General features: G+C 41.2%; 1 protein-coding gene across 3 annotated transcripts; it reads right to left on the minus strand.

Moving 5' to 3' along the window:
- Nucleotides 1-361: 361 nt before the first annotated feature.
- Nucleotides 362-27,517, minus strand: SIAH1 (siah E3 ubiquitin protein ligase 1). 3 transcript variants are annotated; one of them, XM_068993286.1, is made up of 2 exons: nt 27,437-27,517; nt 362-2,334 (listed from the first exon to the last, which is right to left on the minus strand). In XM_068993286.1, exon 2 carries the CDS (start codon nt 2,330-2,332, stop codon nt 1,484-1,486), a length of 849 nt encoding a protein of 282 aa, XP_068849387.1. In that variant the 5' UTR covers nt 2,333-2,334; nt 27,437-27,517; the 3' UTR covers nt 362-1,483. The 3 variants fall into 3 exon arrangements, with proteins under 3 accessions (XP_068849387.1, XP_068849386.1, XP_068849385.1); XM_068993285.1 differs by lacking the exon at nt 27,437-27,517 and adding an exon at nt 27,345-27,365; XM_068993284.1 differs by lacking the exon at nt 27,437-27,517 and adding an exon at nt 4,807-4,897.

The raw sequence follows: 27,517 nt of genomic DNA on the forward strand, positions 1-27,517 counted from the left end.
CCCATTTTACACACTAGTAACCGGGGGTGCAGCATCACACAGCTGATTAGTGAGTAAAGGCAGCACAGGCATGTAGGTCCCTGGAGGCTGGCTGCAGAAGCCAGGCTCTAATCACTAGGCTGCAGAACACTAACTCATTTTTTTGTTGTTAAAGGGGTGTGGGGGGGTTGGGGGTGGGGAGTGATCAGTATTCTAACTAACTGGCCTCCTAATAGAGTTAGGAGAATTAAAATGAAAGCCGAGAAAGGAAGAAAACAAGACTGCAGGCCGAACAGAGGCAATAACCCATTCTTTTGCTTATCTTCATACTTAAGAGCTAAAGCAGACACGTAAGAGTTTTTAATTTGCCAGATATTCTTTTAATGAGAATTATAAAAGACCAAAAACATTTTTTTGCAAACTGCTTTTTAAACAAATGATTTGCTTTTAATTACAAATACTGTGTGAGACGATGCCTTCTTTTGCAAAACCAATAAACACAAGAACAAATTTTAAACATATGTGATTTGTCCAAGATATGTGGGGGGAACAGGGAGCCTGATTTTTTTTTCCCCAGTATTAAAAAAAGAAAAATCAGTACTCCCTAACCTTACAAAGAATAAGTCTGAAGGTATGACTCAACTGGAGAAGAGAGGGAGACCATTTTAGAGCTGCTTTAACTAGTTTCTGACAATTCTTCTGATGTTATCTTTCCTGCTTTAACTAGTTTCTGACAATTCTTCTGATGTTATCTTTCCTTTCTGAAACTCGTATCTTCACAAAACAGTTGAATTTAAAATATTTCTAATGAACTGATTAATGGGGGAAAAGAAAATATGTATCGAACACATGTATAAATTTTACCATCAACAATTATGCATATCAAAAAGACACTAACTTTAAAAGGTACAAAAAAAAAGTGAGGAAAAACCTGAATTACAGAAAAGAAAGTCAAATTTATTTAATGAAAAACTAGAATTAATAAAAATTAGCAAATACACACAGAAAAAAAATACACACACACAGCAGCACTATGTATTGACTCACATAGGGGAAAAGCAGTGGTCCAAGACCACTCAACATGGCTTGTCAGTTAAAGGAAAAAAAAATCCAAACACACTCACACGCGCGCACACACACACGCACAGGCACACAAAAAAACAAGAACCCAGTATTTTTCAACGGTACACTCAATCTACAACAAACACAAATTCAGAATTATTTTACAATGCTTCCTTTCTTAATACAAAAGATGCCCATCTTGGGTGTATATATATATATATATTTATTTTTCAGTGGTTTACTGTTGACTTATTTTTAAATATATTAGTGTTATTACATGCAACTGTTTCCTGTATTTAATAGCCTTTCCTTTTATTTACCTTCATGTGTCTAGCTTCCACCTACCACAAGTTTTTGGTTGGTAGGCAGACAGGTGCCTTATTCTCTGTGAAATCAAATGCAATGGTTTTAAACACTGGCCAGAAAATGTCTGATTGCCATTTCAACACATGGAAATAGTTACATTGATGCCTAAATTGCCATTTTCTGCAAAGAGCTGTGCAATGCTGGTGTCAAAGACTAGGCAGTCACTATTCATAATGGCTGTTGCAATTCCCTCATGAATAGACCGAGGAGTGGCTTCCCAAGTCAATCGCCGCCTATGACCATTTAGCTCAAGTCGATAAGCAAAATTTTCAGCTTGCTTGCGTGTTCCTATCAGCTGTACAATTGCAAAGAATTGCTGGTGACCATCATATTTTTCCTGTTTCTCCAAGACCAACATGAAGTGAAAGCCAAAACAGGACTGCATCATCACCCAGTCAACAGCACCAGGAAGATTAATGTCTGTAGCAAGGAAAACTATGTCCTCTCCCTGCAGGGTTGTGATGGACTTATGCTGATGCATCAGATGCGGCATGACAGCATCCAGAGAGCCTTGCCATTTACAGGAAGCACCAGGGCACGGACAGGAATAAGGCCTAAACTCACAGAGCTCTTCGTGGTCTGCTTTTTCTGTGTGTGGCAGAGTTATTTCACATCCAGAAGAGGCGTATTTACAAGGGAAAAGTACTGAATTGGCCACTTTCTCCATAGCCAAGTTGCGAATGGATCCCAACGGGCCCCGGCAAGTTGGACAACATGTGAGCTTTGGGCGACAGTTGCTGCAAACCAGATGGCCACTCTGGCACTGGAGAATAGGTGGCAGCACATAGTCGAAGCAGACCGGACACTCAAAGAGGCTCGCCAGGTCATTGTTGGAGGCAGTTGTGCCCGTCAGGGCAGGCACCCTCTGGGACGGCGCACACTTTGAGGTTCCGGTAGGTAATGCTGTTGCAGTCTGACGGCTCATTTCTGTAATAAAAAACACAAATAAAAGTATAAGGAGGCAGGAGAAAATTAATTACAACTATAACATGTTTTATATAAATAACATTTACTTGCCTAAAATACTTAAGTTTAGTGCAAAATTTGCTGTAAGCAAAATAAAGGAAAACAAACAGGGTTTAAAACAACATAGATTACACGAAATATGTGCATTGTACATTGGATAAAATGTTTTCACAATGTTCCAGAGCACATTCCCTTTTTCTAAAAAATGTTTAAAAAATCATCCTTGAATGGACTACATGGAATAAATGCTAAAATAGAAACCTGGATCCTAAACAACTAAGGAACACTGTATAAACAGTTTAAGTTCAATGAAATCAGTTTTGACTGGAATTTCCCCTGCCTGTGTTCAACTGCCCTGCTCATTCTATTTCTTCCCCATTCTTAAGTCAGCTGTTGACAGCCTCAGTGAGTTATACATGATCCAAAGGATCACCAGGGTACTGACTTTTGATTACTCTTTCTAAGGGTGAATATTATCTGCTAAAGAGATCTATCTGGGGAAGGGAAGGTCTCCTGCCATCCCATCATCCATCTCCATGGAATGTTAACCCCAGCTAGATCTTCATCTTATTTCCTACCCATCTGTGACCCCCTTCAAAAGTGAGGAAGTATATAGGAGAAATAGAGGGCCACCCTCTAAAAGGTATGAGTCTGGTATTCAGAACTAAATCATTCTGTTCTACTTCCACTCTACAATATAAATCAGGTATAATTTGCAAAGAGGAAGGAAAGTCAGGAAAAGATAAGGAATAAATAGTATCAGAAAGACTCACACAGCATTAGGGGTGAGGGACAGAGCCAACAGGTAAAGAATGCCTTATATTCTATCATAGAGTTCACCAGTGTTGCGGAAGCATTCATCAGCACAGTACTAAACATTATTTAAGAAATAAATGCCATCTGGAAGAAATGATCAACAACGTTAACTAACCTGTCAAGCTGAACTAAAGATACAACAAGCGCCTTTTCCCAGGATGTAGTGCACTGCTTTCTTGGGGATGACAAAAAATCAGTCCATTAATGTCCTAAGAGTATATACTCAATAACCACAAGCCATATCTCTACAAAATCAAAATTTAACAACTCCTAAAAGTTAATGTTTCCTTAATTATAATTGTTATTCTGTTAGAATTTAACGTTGAAAAAATAATGCTGGTTTATCAATGAGACCACATAAATGCAATTTGGGTTCTATTACTCATGGATAGGGCGTCCCAGGTGGCTCGGTGGTAAAGAATCCACCGGCCAAGGCAGAAGACACAGTATCGATCCCTGGGTCGGAAAGATCCCCCGGAGGAGGAAATGGCAACTCACTCCAGTATTTTTACCTGGGAAATTCCCATCGACCAAGGAGCCTGGTGGGCTACAGTCACAGAGTCAGACCCCAGGTACTGATCGACTGAGCACAAGCACACACTCGCAGATTACTCAAGGACAGACACCTTAAATGGGGATTGAGAGTGAACCCTCTCCCCCAGGAAACCCCAAAACAGGTCAATTCCACTGTCACTAAAGGGATATTCTAGAGTTCACGGGGAAACAAATGTATCACAAGGATTCTATCATAACATGGCTCATCGCATAGATTTAAGACAGGAATCAACTCTCATCACTGAAGCCCTGTATAACCAAAGTGTTCAGCAACAACAAAAACAATACAGAGGCACTTTCATGAAATCCAGTTTACCTCTGAGATTTTTTCTGCATATGATGATCCATGCATTTTATTTTAGGTCACTAGTAAAACAATGGCTTAGCATTGCCGAAGTGTCCCGTATGTATGCTTATTTCATGGTCCATTTTATGCGGCTCATTTAAGAGAGCAACATAATAACTGGGAAGTAATTACCTGGGCACAAAATCTAAGCTGATTCCTTTCAAATCACTAAACCAAAACCAGCTGGTCACTAAACTCAGTTTGTATTCAACATAATATAACTACTAAGCAAGAAAAATACTACTGTTTAATTCTGTGACCTAGAAAAAGTTATACATTTATCAATAGTCCAGACTCACATTACAATATACATTATTATTTTCCCAAACATACAAAGCACAACTTAAAATTACTATTCAAAGTGTGAAAACAAGCAAAATATGGCTTCAATTTCTGGTGAATTTAAGTATTACAGGACAGTAGCTGCTAAAACTTCCCAAAGTTCAGAAGGCGGAACTCAGTCCATCTTACACAGAAAAGTAATCCACACACAGCACAGCAGCCGTGCAGTAGGAACCAAGGACTGAAGTGTCTGGACAGCTCTGCAGCAGTCATGACATAACCCGAAGTTTGGTTTAAACTGAGAAAAGCACAGCTGATCAAAAGAAATCACTGCCAGCTCAATTTTGTTGCAGCAATTCCCTGCTCCGTTTCAGAGGCTCAAAACAACTTTCCCGTTCCACAGTTTAAGCAACACAGTCTCTTAATAGCAGTACCTTTTCTCTTCCTTGTCCCAGATGCTGGTAAACAAGTGAGCAAGACGCCTCTCCAGGAGTACAGAAAAGGTAAGGGAGACTTCCCGGTCATAAGTCAGAGAGCTCATAGCCTTTCTCCCAGAAGCAAAGACAACTTGCAACAGAGGGCTCTCCTGGATATCTTCTGTTACTAAACATGTCCTGGGTCTAGTTTTCAAAAGAAGGCACATGCCCTACTCCATACACTCCATTCACTCCTCAGAAGCACTGGCTACTGAAGAAGAGAACTGATGCCCCCTCCTGTTCCAAGAGGAGTCGACCACACCTCCCCAGGAGCTGAAATTCGCCTGCGTCTCCAAAAATGGGAGCCACTGCTGAGCTGTCCTCTGCTGGGCCCTAAACCTTCGTCTGTCTTGGAAGTCTGTCTTCCCCAAATTCATCGGCTAGGCTCCTGCCAGCTCGGTGAAGAACAGGGCAGAAGGGTGCGTAGAGGCCACTGGTCGACTACGTGCGCTCTCGGTGCCAGCTCAAGCTACTACTGCAGGATCCGGCCCGCAGGAGGAAAGCCTGCGCCAACGCAGTGCCAGGGGGCCGCAGGCTCTCTCTGCACAGGGCGGCGGCTGCCGCGGATGGCGAGAGGCGGGGCGGCGTGCCGGGGCGGGGCTTAAGGCTCCGCCCCACTCCGTCTGGGGCAGCTCCCAAGCGGCTCCTGGGCAAGGAGCGTGCAACTCCCACCCAGGCATCCAGCCGAGTAAAACCCGGCGTAAAACTCCCCATCCTCACTCCCCGGCGATACTGCGCAAGCCATCAGCTTACTAGAAGGCTGAACTCCATTTCTGTAGGCCCAAACAGTCGGATATGGGCAATTTTGCATGGTTTCAACCCAAAGGTCTACAGAGAATATATGGGAAATACGCGACCAGACAAGCATCTCTGCACTATACTCTGCCAGTTAACCCTGCGGACGCTAGATTTTTACAAAGTAAAAGCATTCTCCTTACTTCGTTCAATAACTATTTAACGGGCGTTAACTACCTTATCTCCACAACTGTAACTCGCTTCTCCATTTTTACCATCTGCACCTTAAACTCCTTCTCCCTTCGAGATTTTGTAGTGAGAGTAGTGAGCACACATAACCATATTAAACTCCTGCTTTAACCCTCAAATTTAGATTTTATTCTCTTCCTACTCTAGGAAAACCATCTTAAATGGCCTCATTAAACAGAGTAGCTTGTTTTGTTTTTAAATAAGCATTACCCTTGCCCCAATAAAGTCCAGGGCCTCCAATCTGCATTGCGTCAGCTCAGGCATTCAGAGGTTTAACCTGTCATTACATCATGCTTAGTGCAGCCTTTAAAGGCACCAAGACCTGGTGTGGGTGTGAACCCTGTGCTCTAAATTGGCCATTTTCAGCATAAAATTTTAACTCTTGATCACTTCCCCACCCTATTAATAGTGTGTTCAATCACCTCAATGTCATTTTGGTATTAGGCTACAGAAAACATCATTAGGAATAGAAATATAACTGAAGATAGTCTGTTCACTGAAAAATATAAATTACAATAATCTATGTTTTAATTTTCTAATACATATTCATTCTAGATAGGTCTCAGGTTTCTAGACCAGGAGACTCCAAATGTTTTAGAGCAGAAAAACTTCAGACAGATTTAGGACAGAGTCCAAATGTGTAAAAACAAGTAAAAGGGATGACATTTCTCAAGCAAAAAAATGTTTTCCCAAACTTCCAAAGAACCTATACAAAAAGAACCTATATACAAAGAACCCATACCCAGATCCTTACAGCACCATCTAAAAATCATTAATCTGTGGACAAACCTCTGAGTAAGTGAGCCAGGACAGTAACAATGGAAGTGTCTGGAGTCATCTGCACTCGAATTCAAACTCAGCCTTCACCACCTGCTCAGCTGTAAAACTGGGACAATATTTCTAGCCTTGCACGGCTTTTGTCTGGATTAAGGAAGATGGGTAAGTTATATATATCATAGGTGGCACAAATTCCAAAATATGTAAGTGCTTACTTACACAATTCCAAAAGTTAACTTTAACTTGTCTGACCTAAAGTCATCAGTTAGTTAGAGACCTAGAACTTGTGGGTTCCCGATGTATACTCTACAAGATGCCTTTAGCTTTAATAAGGTTATCAAACGTGTCTACCAAAGAGCAACTACCATTTTAACTAATTTTTAGCACAATATAGTAGAATTTCTCGACTAGGTAGAACATTTATTTAAACTGGTTTTATGAGATAAATTTTTACAAAAACTACATTACACTAAGACAAGCCCACAGAATCCAAAGTTAGCAAAATTCCAAAATTTATCAAGAGTCCACTATTACTTACCCTTTCTAAAATAAAGCTTACATCTCAGGCCCCGTTTGGTATAAACTTTAAATAGACTTTAATTTAAATAAAAACATTTTAGAATCACCCTTTAATGTTGCCTTAGTAGCCTTAGTAACTTTAGAGCATTTAACCATTGCTATGCCACATTAACAAACTTACCACTGAAGTAAACAGATTCAAACTTTTAGTCTCAGTTTCATGTGGGAAAGTTTTTTTCCTATTATAAATTATAAATAACTAATGAACAATTTCTCTGGTTAATCGTAATCTTGTGCCTGGGCATTTTAATGAACACACAACAATGCTGTGCTTTTCATTTTCTTGCAGTTTACAAATGTTACCATGATGTGCAAATAATGACCCCCCTCAAAGATGCCCACCACAAAATTAAAACTATGGCAAGTCTCCTTAAAAATTCAACAGCTTAAAACGCTAAGTTAAAAATCAAACTTCATTATAACACAATAATGCCAAGCAGGAAAAAAATAAGCAATCTATTTTTAGTTTCCAGAACTGTACCTTACTAATGGTAATTTTAAAAAAACTGTACATAGTATTTTCCTAAAAGCTCTTTTTCTGAAGATAATTCAGAAAACGTTGTAGCTACAAAATAAGATTCATATATCCAATAAAGCAATGATCTGAAGTGGGGGAAGTCCAGGACAAAAGGCCTGATAGAAGATGTAAAAGCCTCAGCCTGAACAGAGGTGATGACAGTAAACAGAGAGGAAAATGCAAGCCATAACTTACATGTATGAAGCATATTTGTTTTCTGCTCCCTAAATCACTGTATTTGAGGCTTCTATACTTAGTAAAACAACAACAACAACAAAAATACTTAACCAGAACCCATTAGGCACTATGCTAAATACCAAACTACGGTAAGAGATGAAATGCAAAGTAGAAATGAGATGCCTGTGAGATATCTAAGAGATGGAACTCTTAAGCTCTGCTGATGGGAATGCAAAATAAGTTAACACCACATTCTCGTCATTGCAGAAAGTCCCATTGGACAGCATGATTCTATATCCTAATTTTACTTCACTATTTTCCTTATTATTTTTATTTCACAGTGAATCTAACCTCAAAATGAAATTAACCTCAAAAATGAAACCATAAACATCTCCCAAAACAAGGCAGGTCAAACCTCAATCTTAACAATCTGAAGCTCTTGCATAAATTGCACAAGCTCAGAATTTCAGTCATACCATTTACCCCTAAGAATTACATAAATCCTGCTGTCTTCTGGTAAGTAACTAGAGAGATCAAAAATCTAACCTCACTTTTATTCTTGGTCCTCTGCAAGTAACTTTTCTACCCTAACAGGTGGCTTCTAGGACTCTTATCTTTGGAAGATATTTTCATCAGAACATCTAGATATATGTCATCAGCACAAGCCAACAGCAAGTATTTTCCATCTCAAGGCAAATCTTTCACCTTTGTGGACCTTTCCTCTAATTGTTCTTTTTTAACTCTTACCATTACTCAGTTCTTTTCTTCACGTAATGCTGATAATGACTCTCCTGAATCTATCTTCGAAAGTCTTAATATATTTTTTCTCATTATTCCTATCCTTGCTTTGTACTGCATTCCAAGAGAACTCAAGTTCTAATTCATAAATTTGGTTTTGCTAAGGTTACCGATCCTGATATGCTAAAGCATTTAATTATATAGATACCCTCAACCTCCAACAAGGGAGCAGAGTATGATGGAAAGAACAGCTGCTTCCCTTTCCTTTCCCTGAAGTTGGAATGGCCACATAAATTCAGATTGCACTGCTCTTGTACTTCCTTAACCTCTCTATTAAAGTTTCCATGTTTAATTTTCATGTCCCTCATTGAAGCGTCACTGTTGGTTAGTGGTTTTGTTCTCACTGCTATAACCCAAGTAGTTCCAGGGTCAGCAAACTAAATAAATAAGGAGGCAGAGAAGGGACTTTTCTTCCATTCTCACTAAAACAGATCCCCCAGACGTTCATTAACAAGCAGATGTATGTACCAGGTATTGTCCTCAATGAGCTTCCAAGGTAAGCATTTATCTCCCATGTTACAGAAAAGAAAATGGATTTCAAAATAAATTTCAGATCACAGAGCTAGTTTGTTTTTGTTTTTGTTTTTTTTTAAAAAAAAGGGAGTTGAAGAGCTATGTGACTAAGGAAGACTTAGAAGGGGTGGTAAATGGCATCCTACGCCAACAGACATTATAAAAAAATTTTAGACTTGGAAAAGATCTTAAACAACTCTCTCATTTTCAGAAGAGAAAAATGACACAGAACTTGCTAAATGTCATATAAAGTAGGTCAATGTTCTAATCTGGGCAATGTTATAATTTCCTAGATCCTTGTAAAGCAAATATTCTTTGGACATTTTTTAATTCAACTTGAAAAATTAACCTTTTCTGAATTTAAGTTCAGTAAGATTCAACCATCTTTTGCTTTCCCTCCCAACACAAGGATCCCTAATGTAGCCAGGAAAGAGTAAATAAAAAAAAGATGGGAGATGAGTAAGAGTCAGCACCCTAGAGGGGCCTTTCCTAAAGGCCAGATCACTCTTCTTACTGTCTTCATATTATATCTTGCCATATGAAATTCACTTGCTAAATAATTTCTTACTACTTATTATCTGTCTTCTGTCCTTTTCCCTCTCCTCCTCAATACCAGCTTTTCGCTGAAAACAGCAATTTTCAAACATTTTTGGTTTCAGGAACCCTTTGTACCAGTGATTGGCAAACTACAGCTGCAGGCCACTTGCCTGTTTTTGTAAGTAGTTTTACTGGAATATAGTTAAGCACATTCACTTACATCCAGGACTGTTTCCAAGGGTGGAGATGAAAAGACCCTATGTATGACTCCTAAGGTTTTCCCTGGTGGCTTAGTTGGTAAAGAGTCTGCCTGCAATGTGGGAGACCCAGGTTCAATCCCTGGGTCAGGAAGATCCCCTGGAGAAAGAAATGGCAACCCACGCCAGTATTCTTGCCTGGAAAAATCCCATGGACAGAGGACCCTGGCGGGCTACTCTTTGCGGTCACAAAGAGTCCTTGAGGTCACTAAGAGACACGATTGAGCGACTAACACTTTTCACTTTCATGACTCCTAAAGCCGTTTAAGCCTATCTGGCCATATAAGAAAACATTTGTCTTTACTGTTGTAAAGTTTTTAAAAATTGAGGATCCCAAAAGAGCATTTTGTCAATGTGGTTTATATGTATTAATTTTTACAATATTAGAAAGTCAAGTCAAGAACTTTAAATATATGTTAAAATTACCATCACATTTTTTATATAACATGTAAAAATCTACATGTTAAATGTTTATGAAAAATATCTTCCATAATAGGGAGAAGAGCATCTATGTTTTGTTTTTTGCAAATCTTTTAAATATGATACAGTAAGAAAAACAAAAGTTGGATATTTAATATCTGCTCAGTTGCAATGCAGGAGACCCTGGTTTGATTCTTGGGTCAGGAAGATCCTCTGGAGAAGGGATAGGCTACCCACTCCAGTGTTCTTGGGCTTCCCTTGAGGCTCAGCTGGTAAAGAATCCACCTGCAATGCAGGAGACCTGGGATCAATCCCTGGGCTGGGAAGATCCCTGGAGAAGGGAACAGCTACCCACTCCAGTATTCTGGCCTGGAGAATTCCATGGCCTGTAAAGCCCATGGGGTCACAAACACTCGGACACCACTGAGCGATTTCACTTTCACTTTCACTCTGTGAAGACACCATATGTCATGAAGCCTCTGGGAACCTCATTTTACTTTCATGTCTCATTATTATGAAAAACAGCTTTGACACTTGAAGGGTCTTAATAACTCCCAGCTTCCCTGACCATTAACTTCTCATTCGGAAGCTCTGCAGAATATAAGCTTCATCAGAACAGACTTTGTTTATTGTGCTCTCTCTTCTATCTCCAGCACCTAGGACAGTACCCAGTCCAGACCAGGTACTCAAATATTTCTGAACGAACGAATAAATCAAGCACAACAGTGTGAAGGATTAGCGTGTGTATAAACAGAGCTCACTCATCCCTGATGACTCCTCGGTAAAATACATCTGTTGCTTGATATAACCTTAAAGAGATTCACAACTGTGAATCTCAATTCACAATTGAGACTTACAATTTACTTTAAATAACCATATTTTACAACAACACCATGCTTATCTTTGACAAAGGAGCAAAAAGCAACAACACAATGAAGGAAAGAGAAGACGTCAACAAATGGTGTTGGAACAGCTGGGTATCCACAGGCAAAACAAAAGAAATCTAGACACAAATCTAACACCTTTCACAAATTAACTCGAATCACAGGCCTAGTAAAACATAAAACTATAAAAATCCTAGAAGATAACACAGGAGAAAATATGGAAGACCTTGGGTTTGGCAATGACTTTTCAGAAAAATCAAAGGCATGAACCCAGAAAGATTCATCAGCTGGACTTAAAAGTAAAAATGTCTGCTCTGAGATATGATCAAGAGAATGAGAGGACAAACCACAGACTGGGAGAAAATGTTTGCAAAGACATATCTGATAAAGGACTGTCATCCAAAATATTGCACAGAACTCAACAAGAAAATGAATACGTCAATTAAATGGCATGCCACAACCACTGAAGCCCCTGGGCCTAGAGCCCAAGCTCCGCAACGAAAGAAGCCACCGCAGTGAGAAGTCCATGCAAAGACTAGCCACCACTCGGCCCAACTAGACAAAGCCCGCACAAAGCAATGAAAACCCAGCACAGCCAAAAATGAATTAAAAGGGAAAAAAGTGGGCAAAAGACTGTAACAGACACCTCATCAGATATATGGATAGCAAAGAAGCATATAAAAGGTGCTCCACATCATTTGTCATCAGGGAAATGCAAATTAAAACACAAAATACTTCCACACACCTCTTAGAATGTCAAAATCCAGGACACTGATAACACCAAATGCTGATGGGCAGGTGGAGCAACATTCACTGCTGGTGGGAATGCAAAATTGTACAGTCACTTGGAAGGCAGTTTAGCAGTTTATTCAAAATTACAATATACCGTAAGATTCAGCAATCATGATCTCCAAAATTTACCCAAAGCAGCTGACAACTTATGTCCACACAAAAACCTGCACATAGATGTTTATAGCAGCAACTAAGATGTCTTTCTATAGTGAACAGATAAACTGTGGTACATTCATACAATGGAATATAATTCAGAAATTTTAGAAAATGAGCTATCAAGCCACAAAAAGATATGAAGGAACCCTAAATATGTACTGTTAAGTGAAAAAAGCCAATCTGAAAAGGCTACATGTTGTTTGATTCCAACTATATGACATGCTGGAAAAGGCAGAGGTATGGAGGCAGTAAAAAAATCAGTATTTGTCAGAGACTGGCTGAGAGGGGGTGACAGGCGGATCGCAAAGGATTTTGAGGGCAGTGAAATGATCCTGTATGCTATAGCTGTGGCCACATTTGTCAAAACTCATATAGCACTAAGTTGTTTCTTTAGCCACTAAGTCGTGTCCAACTCTTGTGACTCCATGAACTAGACAGACCACCAGGCTCCTCTGTCCATGGGATTTCCAAGGCAAGAATACTGGAGTGGGTTGCCGTTTCCTCCTCCAGGGGATCTTCCCAACCCAGGGCCTGCACTCGAGTTTCCTGCACTGCCAGGTGAATTCTTTGCCACTGAGTCATAAGGGAAGCCCATAGCACTAAGAGTGAACCATTAATAATGGGCTTTGCGTCAAACTAGACACCACATGTCGCAAGAAAGACCCGCACGCTGCCATGAAGATCAAAGATCTCACATGCTGCAACTAAGACCCAGCACAGCCAAATAAATTTTTAAAAATATTAAAAAAACAAACACAGAGTTTTGGACATTAACTAAGATCAAGCATATGGAAACATTTGGTATATTACTAATAACACTTGCGACAAATCACCAAATTAAAAAGACCCAGATTACCCAAGATTTTACTGAAAACTGTTGTTTCCACCTATTGTATTCATTTTCATAACCTCAGCCTGGGACCGTGTCTGAAATGTGATAAAGACAACAAAGTCTGCTATGATAGAAACTTCTAACTGACCACCTACCAACCTGTAAAGCATCATGTCAGGAGCTTCATACAGTCTATACTAATAAAGGCTGTATCTCCATTTTGCAGATGAGCAAACTGAAGATCAGAAAAATTAAGTAGTAATAAGAACAGAGCCAGACTGTCTGCTTTGTCCCTGAATCTTATTTTCTTTCAAATAACCCCAAGAAAAGTATGTATAATCTTCTCACTTTTACACAGAATATTACAACTTCACATCCAACTAATCTTCAATATTCATAAAAACTGACCAAAAAAAAAAAATCCCTAAATTCTTTAAATTACACCTGTAGTCATAGCAAGTAGTTGTTTTTGAATTTTTTGTATTAAAGTGGAATAACCTAACAGTCATTAAGCCATTAGACATTAAATCAAACCAAAGAATCAAGAAGAGAAGAGAAAAATAAGAGAAAAAGAAGCAGGGTACTTCTCTGGCAGTCCAGTGGTTAAGATTCCCAGCTTCCACCACAAGGATCTCGGGCCAGACCCTGGTCAGGACACTAAGACTGAACTAAGATTCCACATGCTGCACAGCAAGAATAAAAGAAGCAGGAAGAGATTAAACAGGCTCTCAACCTTTTTAAGTCACACCACATATCCCTAAAGAGAATTCTGGGGAACTCACTAGAAATTATCGAAACCATACCAGTCATAATTACACACAATCACTTCTACAATATCACCAAGACTCACAGTGTCTAGATAAAAGCAACCAAACTCTCATCATTTAGTTACGTAAGTTTGAACACAACTGCTTACTAATCTGACTGGGCTTTGTATTCTCTCAGGATGTAAAACTGTCACACATTCCAGTAGGTCTTTGTTCTTTTGCTCCATCTTGATGTTAAACTATGTTTTCAAAATTCTTCCCTGTATCTTGTACCAAGTTTTACACTTTAACATACAACCCATCCACCTTCGCTTTCTTCTTGACAAGTAATGGTAGGTAAATAAACAGAGAACAAAAATTTTAAAGCAGATCAACACTAGCAGTAACCTACAAAGCGTTGGTGATACTAAGCTAAACAGAAAAGAACACACAGCTTGAGAGATGAAGAAATTAAATGAGATAAAAAGTCACACTGAAGAGTCTTAATACATTATATGATGGACAGTTCTTTACTACCTTTATAGAACAATGGAATATATAGGGGGAAAGGCCATATTAAAAAACTCATGGAGCCTTATTCAAACTAAATTACACTCCTTTGAAGTAGTTAAAGAAGCTTTCCTGATGGCTCAGATGGTAAGAATCCGCTGCAATGTGGGACACCTGGGTTTGAGCCCTAGGTCAGGAAGATCCCCTGGAGAAGGGAATGGCTACCCTCTCCAATATTCTTCCCTGGAGACAAGGAGGGACAGAGGAGCCCAGCGAGCTACAGTCCATGGGGTCACAGAAGCATCACATCTCAAACTCTAGCCAAATCATTTTAGATACTTTGAATAAGGATATAACACATGAATTAACTTAGACTCTAAATTTCATCAAACTAAGATTCCATTCTCTGGGCAGGTACCACATTTCTCTACAAAAACTTCTCTGTTTTATTCTCTTGGGTTTAGTTATTTTAAAAACAGCATTAGCACAGTCTCAACCATCTGAATCCACCTGTTAGTCATGTAACTGAATGCTCCTGTCCAGTTATGGTCACACTGGTCACAAGTTGGTACTAACAGTACTCTAGTTACAGGAAGTTAAAGAGAAAATAGAGGGGGACCTAATACATAAGTGATGCATTTATGTGAAGTGAAGCCCAGATGACGCCATGGTTTTCACCAAAGCACTAATACACTGGTAAGAAAACGCATCGTGTGGTGACCACACGTATGGGATAACTTTGGTGTGCTCAACTCACGAAGAACCTACAGCGTAAGTCAATTCCATAAGTCATGTTGCTTCAAGACTTCAATTTTGCAGGTAGTAATCGATACTTTCATAAATTAGTGTAATCTGAATTTTCCTCGCTTTGCAGTTTTGTTTGTATTTAATTTGCAAGTTTTGAACTGTCACCAACATCAGACAGAGCTGATCAGATCCCTGGCTCCTGCTGTGTGAACTGTCACCGACTCTACACACTCTTGGTTTTCCTGCCTCACCAGCTATTCCTCAGTTTCTTTTATTGATTCCTGCTCTTCTCCCCAAACTCTTGATATTAGAAGTTGTCCATGGTCCACTTTTCTTCACTTTGGTAATCTCATTCACTCTGTGTTTTTAAAATTTCACTGATATTGTCACGGACCTCAACATTTTTATGTCCAGATTAGAAAACAAAACCCTCCCGGATTTGTCTTAAACTACGGATGTGTACACCCAGCTGTCTCCTAGACATTCCCACGGCTTGTGTGCATAGCCACTCGGTCATGTCCAACTCTTTGCAACCGCACAGACTCTAGCCTGCCAGGCTCCTCAGTTCATGGGATTCTCCAGGCAAGAATACTGGAGTGGGTTGCCATTCCCTCCTGCAGGGGATCTTTCTAACCCAGGGACTGAACCTGGGTCTCCTGCATTCCAGGTGGATTCTTTACCATCTGAGCCACCACGGAAGCTCCAGACATTTCTACAGGAGGGTGGTCAAAACTGAACTCCTTATCTTCTCCCAGAATACTCAACCAATAGCCTTCCTCTCACTTCATGGAAACTTCATCCTTCCAGATACTCATTCCAAAAGTCTGAAGTCATCCTTGATTCTTCTCTGCATATCACATGTGTAACCACCAGGAAATCGTGTACCTCCCTGAGAAATGAATCCAGAAGCCAACCACTCCTCACCACCTCTACTACTACTCTATCATTATCTTTCAACTGGATTATTGCAGTACCCTTCTACCCAGTCATCCTGCTTCCATCCTGTCTCCCACCCCACCCACCAATTCAGAGCACAGCAATAAGAAAAAAAAATCTATTAAAATCTCCCATATCCAGGTAAAAGATAAATCCTGCAACAGTCTACAAGACCCTGCACAATGCTGACATGTCCCCATTACTGTCTGACTTCATTTCCCACCTCTTCCTTCCTCACTGGCTGACTGGCATCCTTGTTCCCTGAGCGTAGGTTGCTCCTTTGGGTCTCTGCCTTAAAATGCTTTTCTCCGAGATATCCACAGGACTCTCACCTCCTAATCTTTGCTTGTATACCTCCTTCTCAATGAGGGCTATCCAGTCTCCTCTATTTAAATAAAACAGTGACCACACTCTGCCCACTGACCCCTTCTCCTAATCCTTGCTCATTCACTGTTGTCAATCTTTGCCTCTCCTCCTCTTCCTTCCACCTCCTCCATTTTTACTCTATTGTTGTCCATAAAATGTACTACCATCTATCAGGCTATACAATTTACTTATTTGTTATGGTTGTTGGCAATATGGTTGTTGTTGTAACCCCTCCTCCACCACCTGGAAAATGGGAATTTGTCTGGTTCAATGATGTGTCCCAAACACTTCCACAGTGCCTGACACATAGTGTAGGCTCAATAAATATGTTAGCTGAACAAATAAATTAGAAAGCAGAAGAGCTTTGGACTTCTGAGCTGCTGCTGCTAAGTCGTTTCAGTCGTGTCCGACTCTGCGACCCCATCGACGGCAGCCCACCAGGCTCCTCCGTCCCTGGGATTCTCCAGGCAAGAACACTGGAGTGGGTTGCCATTTCCTTCTCCAATGCATGAAAGTGAAAAGTGAAAGTGAAAAGTGAAAGTGAAGTCGCTCAGTCGTGCCCAACTCTTGGCGACCCCATGGACTGCAGCCCACCAGGCTCCTCCATCCACGGGATTTTCCAGGCAAGAGTACTGGAATGGGTTATCCAAAGCTAGATGTAATAGAGCAATACTTGTTAAAATCCACAAGAAAATGATTAAATACAGAGAAAACAGAGCAGAAAGGACAAGTATTAACTACAAGGAAAATTATGCAAATAGGTCCAAGAAAAAGTAACCATTTACTATATGGCTCAAATTGTAACTTTTACAGTCCTAATAATGCAAACACAAAATTACGCTGTTACTAAATTAGGAGAGTATAGGAATGGTAAGGTCTGTACATGTGACAGGGGCAGGAAAGGCAGTTAGAAACACAACAGGAATAAGGCCTAAAACTGAAATCCTGAAGTAACAACATAAGCATGTAATCTAGAGACAATGAAGGTAAATAAAATATAATCACTTCAAAGAGGTTAAAGTAGTTGCCTCTGGAAAAAGACATCTGGAGAGGAATATGGCAGGTAGTTTTTCTTTAAAAAAAAAATAAGTCTAGTGGAATATTTCATTTTGGATTATTCTGCATGTGAAACTCTAAACTAAAAGAAGTTCAAAAACTTGATATGAACTGTCACAAACTGCATGCATTACTTAAGACATTACAAATATAAATTTGTTTTCAAAGATTTGATTCCAAGTATTGGCTAAGATCTGCAGAAACATACTTTCCCTACACTGTTGGAATGTCCACGATGAAGGTTTCTAAGAATATTTGGCAGTTTGTATACTCTCTGATCCAGTAGTTTTCAAGAGTCCATCTTATGACTTACACATTGGCAAAGGTGTATATATACGGACGCCTACAGCAACCCTATTTGTAAGAGCAAATAAACTGAAAAGTGCTCTAGATGAAGAAAGTGACTAAATGATGATCCATACAACAGAATACTATGCTGCCTTTTTTTCTTTTAAATGAACAGACTCATACCTACTAACATATAAGAATCAAATTGTTTAAACAGGTAGAGGGAAAAAAGGCCACAGAATAGACTACAATCCCATTTATGTTAGAAGAGAAAAAAGAAACAGCTGTCTTTTTATATATGTACGCATGTACATACATACCATGTACTGGGACAGAAAACTAGAAGGGCATCCAAATTGCCAAATGTGGTTTAAAGACTTATGGTAAGGAATTAGAAAGGGGGGAAAGGAGGTCAAGTTCAGAACCAGAAATCACAAAGACTAGAGTTGGGACCGCTGAACTACAAATACATACACACAATATCAAGATGGAAGAATATATGGACTACAGAGTACAAACACAAATTTCAGCATTTGGAAGCAGTTTAGGGAAGTCCCTCAAACACGTATAGTTACTGACAAGTAGTAATCATTTAAAGGGAAAGTATCTACAATGATTAAGTCAAAGCAAAGAAACTGACTTTAAAATGTCTATCTTAAAAGAATGTGTAACACACACAGACTAGAAACTACACCAAAATGTCCACAATGGTTACACTTTTCACTTACCACATTAGGAATAATCATAAGGAAGGTGGGGGTTGCATTTCTATATGTGTTTCTCAAATGGTGCATAAAACATATATATTACTTTGGGGATTTAAATTTAGTGCCTATTTTGTGTCCCCACACTTTTCTGCTAACAAACTGCTAGTGATTTCACACAAACATTAAGAGATCAAGAGCTGATTTTGCCTACTGCTTTTTTTCTTAAATGCCTCAAATAGATGAATACTTACTTATAGGGAAAAATTACTTTAAAAACAGCCTCTTCACATTTTTAAAACCCTACATATTTCAAATACATGTACATATATTTTAGTTTATATAAAAAAACTTAAACTTAGCACTTTAAAAGTTAATTCTAAAAGACAAAATTTATCTGATCACCTCTCCAAGCAAAATCAAAAGAATGTCTGTAGAAATTAACTCAGAAACTATCTGTATTAACAAAATATCCAAAGCTGTCCCCAACAAAGCTAAATCAGGGACCCTGACAAAACAAAAAAAAAACACAACTCAACTTTAGCTGAGCTCCAAAGAGCTAAAAGGTAAAACACAGGCAGGAAAAAGCAAGTTTTTAACAATTAGATTATTTCATTTAGTCAAATCAAGAACTGAAGTACAAACGTTAGTGTACAACACACTTAATTTTGCTGTATCAACCATTACTAGGCTAAGCCTGTCAATTATGACAATAACAACAAGTACAATACTTCCTATAAAATTCAAGGCTGGTATTAAATTCTTCTCATTTTCTAAGAAAACATTTCTCACTGGTAATACCAGCTTTATAAATATAGATTCATTCTCCAAAGATTTTTCCTCTATTTCTTTTTCTACTCTCACACGCTCCCAACTCCCCTGCTTTTCAAAATAAGCAAAAACAAAAGCCACAAGTAAGTTCAACACGACTGGGCAACCTCAAACCTGAAAGATCTTTGCCAATATCATTTTGGTCACTGTGGTTCAAACCTGGAGAATAAATTGAACCCTAGTGAACTGTATTACCTGTTATCTTTTAGCCTAGAGTTCTGGAAGACTTACTCCCCCTCCCCACAAAAATCAAAATAAAAGTAATGGGATACATGGGAGCTGGTCACAATAGTGTGCAAAATGCCTTAAGTTGTATCCTTAAAATCCTGAGCACATTTCTATATGTAGTTATCCTATATGTCTTCAAAAAAGTTTACATTGAGGGGAAAAGAAGTAATACTCCAGGTATTCTACAATTTCCTGAGAAGAGTAAGCATCAGGTGTCATAGCTGGTGACATATCACAGAATCTTCTCTCCCGGCCTCGGCTCAGCTTCTCACTCTCGACTATGCCTTCAACCAGCTGTAGTACGGTAGTCACTAACTATAAACACTCAACTGATGGCTTCACTCATACCTCCTTTAGAAAATACAACAGAAGCCATCAAATGCAGACTTGCCACTTCCTTCCCTCTCAGAATGGAAGAAGTGACCCAGGCCTTTGGGCAGTGTCCTCTCGCCCCCTCAGACTTCACACTTCTATTCCCCCTCTCTCCCACATTCAACTCTTTTTCTACTGGACCATTCCCTAACACCTGAACATACTCTAGTATCTCCCATCTGGCTTCTGTGATGTTCCTCTACCTCAATGGATCATTTTGGATGTCTCATAGATACCTTTAAATCCAACATATCAGAACTTCAAGTTTATTTGCTGTCCTTCTGTTTCTTGAGTTTTATTGTTATCTGCAAACCCCCTCCTGGTTCTTTCATTCCTGGTAAACAGCACTATGATTCACAGTTGCTCAAGCCAGAAACCACCTAATTCTTTCCTTTCCTCACCTCATATCTAATCCATCAGTAAGCCCTGTTAATTCTGTCCCCAAAATACATCTCGAATCCATCCACTTCTCTTCATATTCACAGCCACCACCACCTTAATCCAGGTCATAATCAACTACTGTGCTTTCTGGTCTAAGTAAACATGTTAGTTGTGCAGTCATGTCCAACTCTTTGCGACGCCACGGACTGCAGCCCACCAGGCTCCTCTGTCCATGGGATTTCCCACACAAGAATACTGGAGTGGGTTGCCACTTACTTCTCTAGGGGATCTTCCTGACCCAAGGATCGGACCCGGGTCTCTGGCAGAGCAGGCAGATTTCTTTACTGAGCCACCAGGGAAGCCTGATCAAAGAAATGGCCTATTCTCTAAAGAGTTAGGCATTTGTGCTCAGTCGTGTCCAACTCTTTGCGACCGCATGGACTGTAGACTACTCTATCCATGGAATTTTCCAGGCAAGAATACTGGAGTGGGTTGCCATTTCCATCTCCAGGGAACCTTTCTGACCCAGGGATCTAACCCACATCTCTCGCAGCTCCTGCACTGGCAGGCGGATTCTTTACCACCTGAGCCACCGGGGAAGCCCCCCAAAGAGCTAAAGCAATCTTAAAAGAAGATTGTTACTCCTTTAATTAAAACCTTTTGATAGCTTCTCAGTACCCGTAAAATTCACATTCCTTACTTTGACTCTGCAGGATCTGATCCTTGCCCATCTCTCCCCCTCATCCATTTGATCTAGTGACACTCTCTTTTCTCAGTTCCTGGAACAGTCCATGTTCATTTCTGCCTCAGGGTCTTTACTTCTGCTGCTCCTTCAACCTCATATTCTCCTTCTCTCCTTCAAAGAAGTCCTTATCCTTTTAACCTAGCTTAAATAGCAACGCAGGGCTTCCCGGGTTGCTCAGTGGTAAAGAATCCGCCTGCCAATGCAGGAAACACAGATTCGATCCCTGGGTCAGAGAGATCCCCTGGAGAAGGAAATGGCAACCCACTCCACTATTCTTGCCTGCGGAATCCCACGGACAGAGGAGCCGGGTGGACTACAACCCATGGGGTCGCAAGAGCTGGACACAACTTAGCAACTAAACAGCCAATATCACCATTTCTCACAGCAAGACTCCCTCCCACCATTACTCTTTCCTCCTTTATAGTATGTATCACAATTTGTAATTCTGCTTTCTTCCCTTACCAGAATGTAAGTAGTAATAGAAAAATTAAGTAACTTATTCAACAACTAATTTTTTTAATTATTTAAGTACTTTCTATGTTAAGTAATGTGTTTTTAAATGTAACAAGTAAGCATTGTCCCTGCTCCTGCAGAGCTTAAGGTCACAAACAACCAGTAACAGATGTTAGACACACACCCAGATCTGGCTCTTAACCACTTGGATACACCGCCTCTCGCCCCAGGACACTGGCTCAAGGGGCAGAAATATGCTTAGTAGATGCTCACTTGCTAATGGAAACTAAGGCTTGGAGAGTTAAGTCATCTGCCCCAAGGAGCACAGAAAGATTACCTGAGGAATTAAGTACAGTCGTGAAAAAAGGCACAGATTCATTTAAGTATGGAGAATGTTCAAGAAGCAAAAAAGAATCCAGTTTAATCAGGCATGGCAAAGAAGAAATGCTGGAGGATAAGGCTGCTGCTGCTGCTGCTGCTGCTGCTAAGTCACTTCAGTCGTGTCCGACTCTGTGCAACCCCAGAGATGGCAGCCCACCAGGCTCCCCTGTCCCTGGGATTCTCCAGGCAAGAACACTGGAGTGGGTTGCCATTTCCTTTTCCAATGCATGGAAGTGAAAAGTGAAAGTGAAGTCGCTCAGTCGTGTCCGACTCTTTGCGGCCCCATGGACTGCAGCCTACCAGGCTCCCCCGTCCATGGGATTTTCCAGGCAAGAGTATTGGAGTGGGGTGCCACTGCCTTCTCCGGGAGGATAAGGCTAGAAGAGCATAAAATAAAACAGTGTGAAGGTATTAGCCATTCAATAAATATCTACTGAGCACCAACTACATGCCAGCAACAGTAATAAACTCTAGACAGGGGTGATCAAGGCAAAGTCCTCATAGAGACTGCAGTTTATATCTGTGAAGGCGAAGTAGAAGAGAAAAATCACAGTTCAGAGGAATATATCTTGTAGTAGGGTCAGGCAGAAAGTGCTATGGGAACACAGAGAGATGACATCCAATTCAAGGTGGGGCATCCAGGAAGAGCACATCAGTTAAGTGATGTCCAAGCTGAGATTACAGAGCTTAGTTGGAAGAGAATGTGTGGTGTGCATAAGCCCTTGCAAGTATGTAGTTGAAAGTGGCAGGAAAGTAACAAAAGCTAGCTTCAGTTGGAACTATCGACTTACTGTCTATATAATGTCAAGGAACTTGGGACTTTAAACTGAAGGCTTTAAGTCACCTATGTTAGAAAGCTCCCTCAAATGGCAGAAGAAAAGCTGAAGGGAGGAGGCAGAGACCAAAAGCAAACAGATATTTAGAAAGTAGAAGAGGACTGAACGCACATGTGAAAACGAGGGAAAGAAGCAACGCCAGATCTCTGGCAATAACCAGAGAGCAGAAAAATCAGGGCTCTGTAGCTAACTGACGGAGAAGGGGATGGCACCCCACTCCAGCACTCCTGCCTGGAGAATCCCATGGACGGAGGAGCCTGGGAGGCTGCAGTCCATGGGGCCGCGAAGAGTCGGACCCGACTGAGCAACTTCCCTTTCACTTTTCACTTTCATGCACTGGAGAAGGAAATGGCAACCCACTCCAGTGTTCTTGCCTGGAGAATCCCAAGGACGGGGAACCTGGTGGGCTGCCGTCTATGGGGTTGCACAGAGTCGGACACGACTGAAGCGACGCAGCAGCAGCAGCAGCATGACTAACTGACACAGAAGATGAGAGCCTTGGACGGTTGGAAACAAAGGTTTTAGTTTAGGATACATAAATTGGGAGCACCTTGGTATGTGAAAGTGGAAAATGACATGCAGGGAAAGACACGGTTAAAGGAATGAGAAGATAAACCACAGATTGGGAGAAAACGTTTGCAGAAGACATATCTGATAAAGGACTGTTAACCAAAATAAAGCCCAACTCTTAAAACTCAACAAGAAAATGAACATGTCAATTAAAAAAATGGGTAAAAGACCTTAACAGACACCTCATCAGATATACAGACGGTAAAGGAGCATACGAAAAGGTGCTCCACATCATTTGTCATCAGGGAGACTCAAATTTAAAACAAAAATAAGATACTACCACACACCTTTTAGAATGGCAAAATCCAGGACACTGAAAACACCAAATGCTAGCAGGCACTTGGTTCAGCAGGAACTCTCATTCATTGCTGGTGGGAATGCAAAATGGTACAGCCACTTGAAAGGCAGTCTGGCAGTTTACTACAAAACTAAACAGGGACTTCCCTAGTGTTCCAGTGGCTAAAATGCCGAGCTCCCAATGCAGGGGGCCTGAGTTCGATCCCTGGTCAGAGAATTAGATCCCACAGGCTGCAACTAAGAGTTCCCATGCTGTGACTAAAAAGATCCCACGTGGTGCAACTAAGACCCAGCACAGACAAAGAAAGAAACTAAACATATTCTTACCATATCCAGCAAGTCATGCTCCCTGGCATTTATCTACCCAAAGGAGTTTAACATTTATGTCCATACAAAAACCTGCACACAGATGTTGACAGCAGTTTTATTTATAATTCCTAAGACATGGCAGCAACTAAGATGTCTTCTGGTAGGTGAGTAGATAAATAAACTGGTACACTCAGACAATGGAATAATACTCAGCGCTAAAAAAGAACCAAGCTATCAAGCTACAAAAAGACATGAAAGAAACTTAAATGCACATGACTAGCACTCATGCACTGGAGAAGGAAATGGCAACCCACTCCAGTGTTCTTGCCTGAAGAATCCCAGGGACAGAAGAGCCAGGTAGGCTGCCATCTCTGGGGTCGCACAGAGTCGGACATGACTGAAGCGACTTAGCAGCAACAGTAGCAGCAATGTGAAAGAGGTACATACTGTATGATTCCAATTATGTAACACTCTGTAAAGGACAAAACTACGGACACAGTAAAAAGATCAGTGCTGGCCAGAGGTTAAGGAAGAGGGAGGGATGAAGAGGTAGACCACATGGGATTTTTAGAGCAGTGAAACTATTTCTGTGTGATCCTATTAACGGTGGATACATATCATTTGTCAAAACTTGTAAAACATACCACCAAGAGTGAACCATAATGTAAACCATAGCCTTTGAGTGATAAGGTGTAGGTACATCAATTGTAACAAATGTATCACTGTAGTGGAAGATGGTGATAATGGAGGAAGTTATGCATGAGTAGGGCAGAGTATATGGGAAATCTCTGAACTTTTTGTTCAGTTCTTCTGTGAACCTAAAACTGTTCTAAAAAGAAGTCATTAAAAAAAAACCTATGAGCAAGAGAATACATGGGTCTAGGTTTCACAAGCAAAGAAATCTGAGTGTCATAAGAATATATTAATAGAAATAGTAGGTCAGGAAACAAGTCTGTACTGAGTGTCAGCCACTGAGGATATAGGAATAAAAGACCACAATCCCTGCCCTTTTGCAGTAGAAACTCTAGTAACACTAGCCATGGAAAACCAAATGACTCAAAATGCATTAGAAAAATCTTTCTTAAAGAAACCATTAAGGATTTTTTTAGAGAGGAAAAGTTTATACCTAGGTTTTTCTTTAGGGGTGAGTAGGAAGTCTGAGGTTTTCATATATTGATTTTGTTTGTAGTGAGGTCTAGAGCAAAAATAACCAAAACTTAAAACATTTTATAAGACGTATAGGGACATTTCATAATTATAACTGAAGTCTGTAAAACAGATCTGAGCCACGAAAAACTTCAGTCTCTAAAAACCAAGTATATCAATTCCTTCAAAATACAAAGTTGTTGCTCTGCAAATTTACTGAACTTTGTTTACCCTCCTTACGTAAGACCTGTTTTCTAAACACTGTATATGCTGAAAATAAAATCCTATTCTCCATATTACGTCACTGTTGCCATAACTAGATGTTTCCTTTGTAACTTCAATTAATCGTAGGCTAACATTCTTTTAAATTATAGATATTAAAGTATATTGTTCTACAATTTTGTAAAAATTTCCCAAAGCTTAGAACACATTACACTAAATTGAATTAAAGTTCTGAATTTGTAGCTTGTAGTAATATTTATCCTGAAAAGTTCCTCATCTATCATTTAAATTGTACTTCAGCTTAAAATATTATTAAATGTTCAATTACGCTGCAGTGTCAAGAGGGGTCATGCAAAGCAATTCTGTAACAGAGTTAAAGAAACTATTTTGGCAAAGCCAACTTCAGGGTTGCAACTAATTATTCCAGATCACAAATGTCTGTTGTATATTTTAATTCCCAGAACAAAAAATTACATAATTTGTACAGTCCATTTGAGGTCAAAATCTACTTGTCATTAACTTCTAACAGCTAACCAAAATCCTCTCCTCCACAATTTAAGCCAGTATCTCCCAAAACAAAATTACCAGACCATTACATTTATCACCACACTACACTCTGCTCTTCAGTAATGTCCAAACGAGATGGTGACACCATAGACAAGTAACACTCAGAAACTCACTGTTTCACTTTTCTAAGTTAAGACCTCAAAAACAAACTGACCCATGAATTTGATTAAATTCTAGATCACACAAGATTTACCCAGATGTCTTACTAAAGAAATTTTCCAACGCCATCATCTTCAAAAGCCTGGACATTTATCATCTAAACCTCTTGTTTTCATTTTTACGAACTAACAAAATGCACTAAAAGAAAACCTATGCAGTTCCAACATATCCAACATGCCAAAATAATCTCATAAATCTAGTTATTAACAACAGCCTTGGCAGCAAACATTTACTGAGCACTTATCATGGGCCTGCCACTGCTCTAAGCCTTAAGCCCTTCACCTACTATCTCATCAATTCTCCCAACAATCCTACGAGGTAGGTACTGTTATTACCCCTATTTTGCAACTAAAGAAAAAGAGGCACAGAGAGGTTAAGTATCTTGCCCAAGGTCACAAACCGGTGGGGCAGGACTGGAACCAAAGCAGGTAGTCTGACTTCAGAGTCCGCGCTCCCAACGTTCAACTGCTGCAAGAGTTAACAATTTACCCTTGACAGCCCCTTATCAAGAAATGGTAAATGTTCAACCGCTAAAAACGGGCAGTCCGATCCGTGCTCACGGCTTCTAGGACTCTGACAAATCGGCTGCACCATCTGATTTTCCGAGCACACAAAGTGGACTTCTCTGGATGTCAGAGCAAATTCTCAATCTTTCCAGGAACGGGAAAAGAAAAACCTACGCAACACTGTGGCCCAGATTATCCACATTCCTAAATAATAAATCTGGGAGCGTCCAGAAAGGCCCCCAAACTACCCGACAAACGAAGCCTAGGAAAACCAACGTTTACAATAAAAAGCTGGAGCTTCCCTGGCAAATCGTTCACGCGATCTCCTCTCTATCGACATAAACAAGGGAGGAGGCTGCATTCTTCCCACCGCACAATGAAAGCGCAGGCCGGAGCGGGAAAGAACGCAGCGCAATCGGGGACGACAGCTCCCGGGGTCGGGGGCAGGCAGGGGAGGCCAAGGACGGCTGAGTCGCCCCGTCCTGCCCCCGGGCCGGTGCGGGGAGGGGCCGGAGGGAAGGGCCGGCCACTGCCCGCACTCAGCTGACCTCCGCCATGTTGGCCGCAAACCCCGGGACCCTTCACAACAAAGGCCGGCACCCGGGCGCCGGGAGCGCCGGGCGCCTCCCCCGGCCAGGCCCGCCTCCCAGGCGCGCGGGGGCCGGGCCGGTCGGCGAGGAGGCCCTTCCCCGCCCTCGCCCGGCCGCGAGGGGCCGACCCCCGGCGCGGGCCTGCCGGGCCCCGGGAGCCGGGGGCGGGGGCGAGCCGGCTCGCCTCCGCGGGCAGGGCCGGGCAGGGGAGGGGAGGGGCGGGGGGCGGCGCTCGGCCGGGCGGCCGGGCTCGGGCCGAGACAAAGGCGCCCAGGTCTGGGGGCTGCCCGCACCCCCTCCCGGGCGGCGCGACCCGGCCCGGCCGACCTTCCCGTCCGCCGCCATGACCGGGCCTGGAAGTCCTCCTCCCGCGGAGCCCCTCGCGGCCGGCTCCTCCCTCCAGGCCGGGCCCCACTTACCTGTGGGCGGAGAGCGCGCCTCGGACCCCGGTCCTGGCTCAAACGCGCTCTGTCGCCGCCGTCAACCCCCGCCACCGCGGG

Source organism: Capricornis sumatraensis, chromosome 20 (genome assembly GCF_032405125.1).
Source record: "Capricornis sumatraensis isolate serow.1 chromosome 20, serow.2, whole genome shotgun sequence".
Taxonomy (NCBI): Eukaryota; Metazoa; Chordata; class Mammalia; order Artiodactyla; family Bovidae; genus Capricornis; species Capricornis sumatraensis.

Excerpts from the sequence above, each read along its gene's own strand:
- SIAH1 (XM_068993284.1), bottom strand. The coding sequence starts at position 4,897 with ATGACCGGGAAGTCTCCCTTACCTTTTCTGTACTCCTGGAGAGGCGTC. Across the intron at positions 2,335-4,806 it reads TGGGACAAGGAAGAGAAAAG|AAATGAGCCGTCAGACTGCA; the intron begins GTACTGCTATTA and ends TTTTTATTACAG.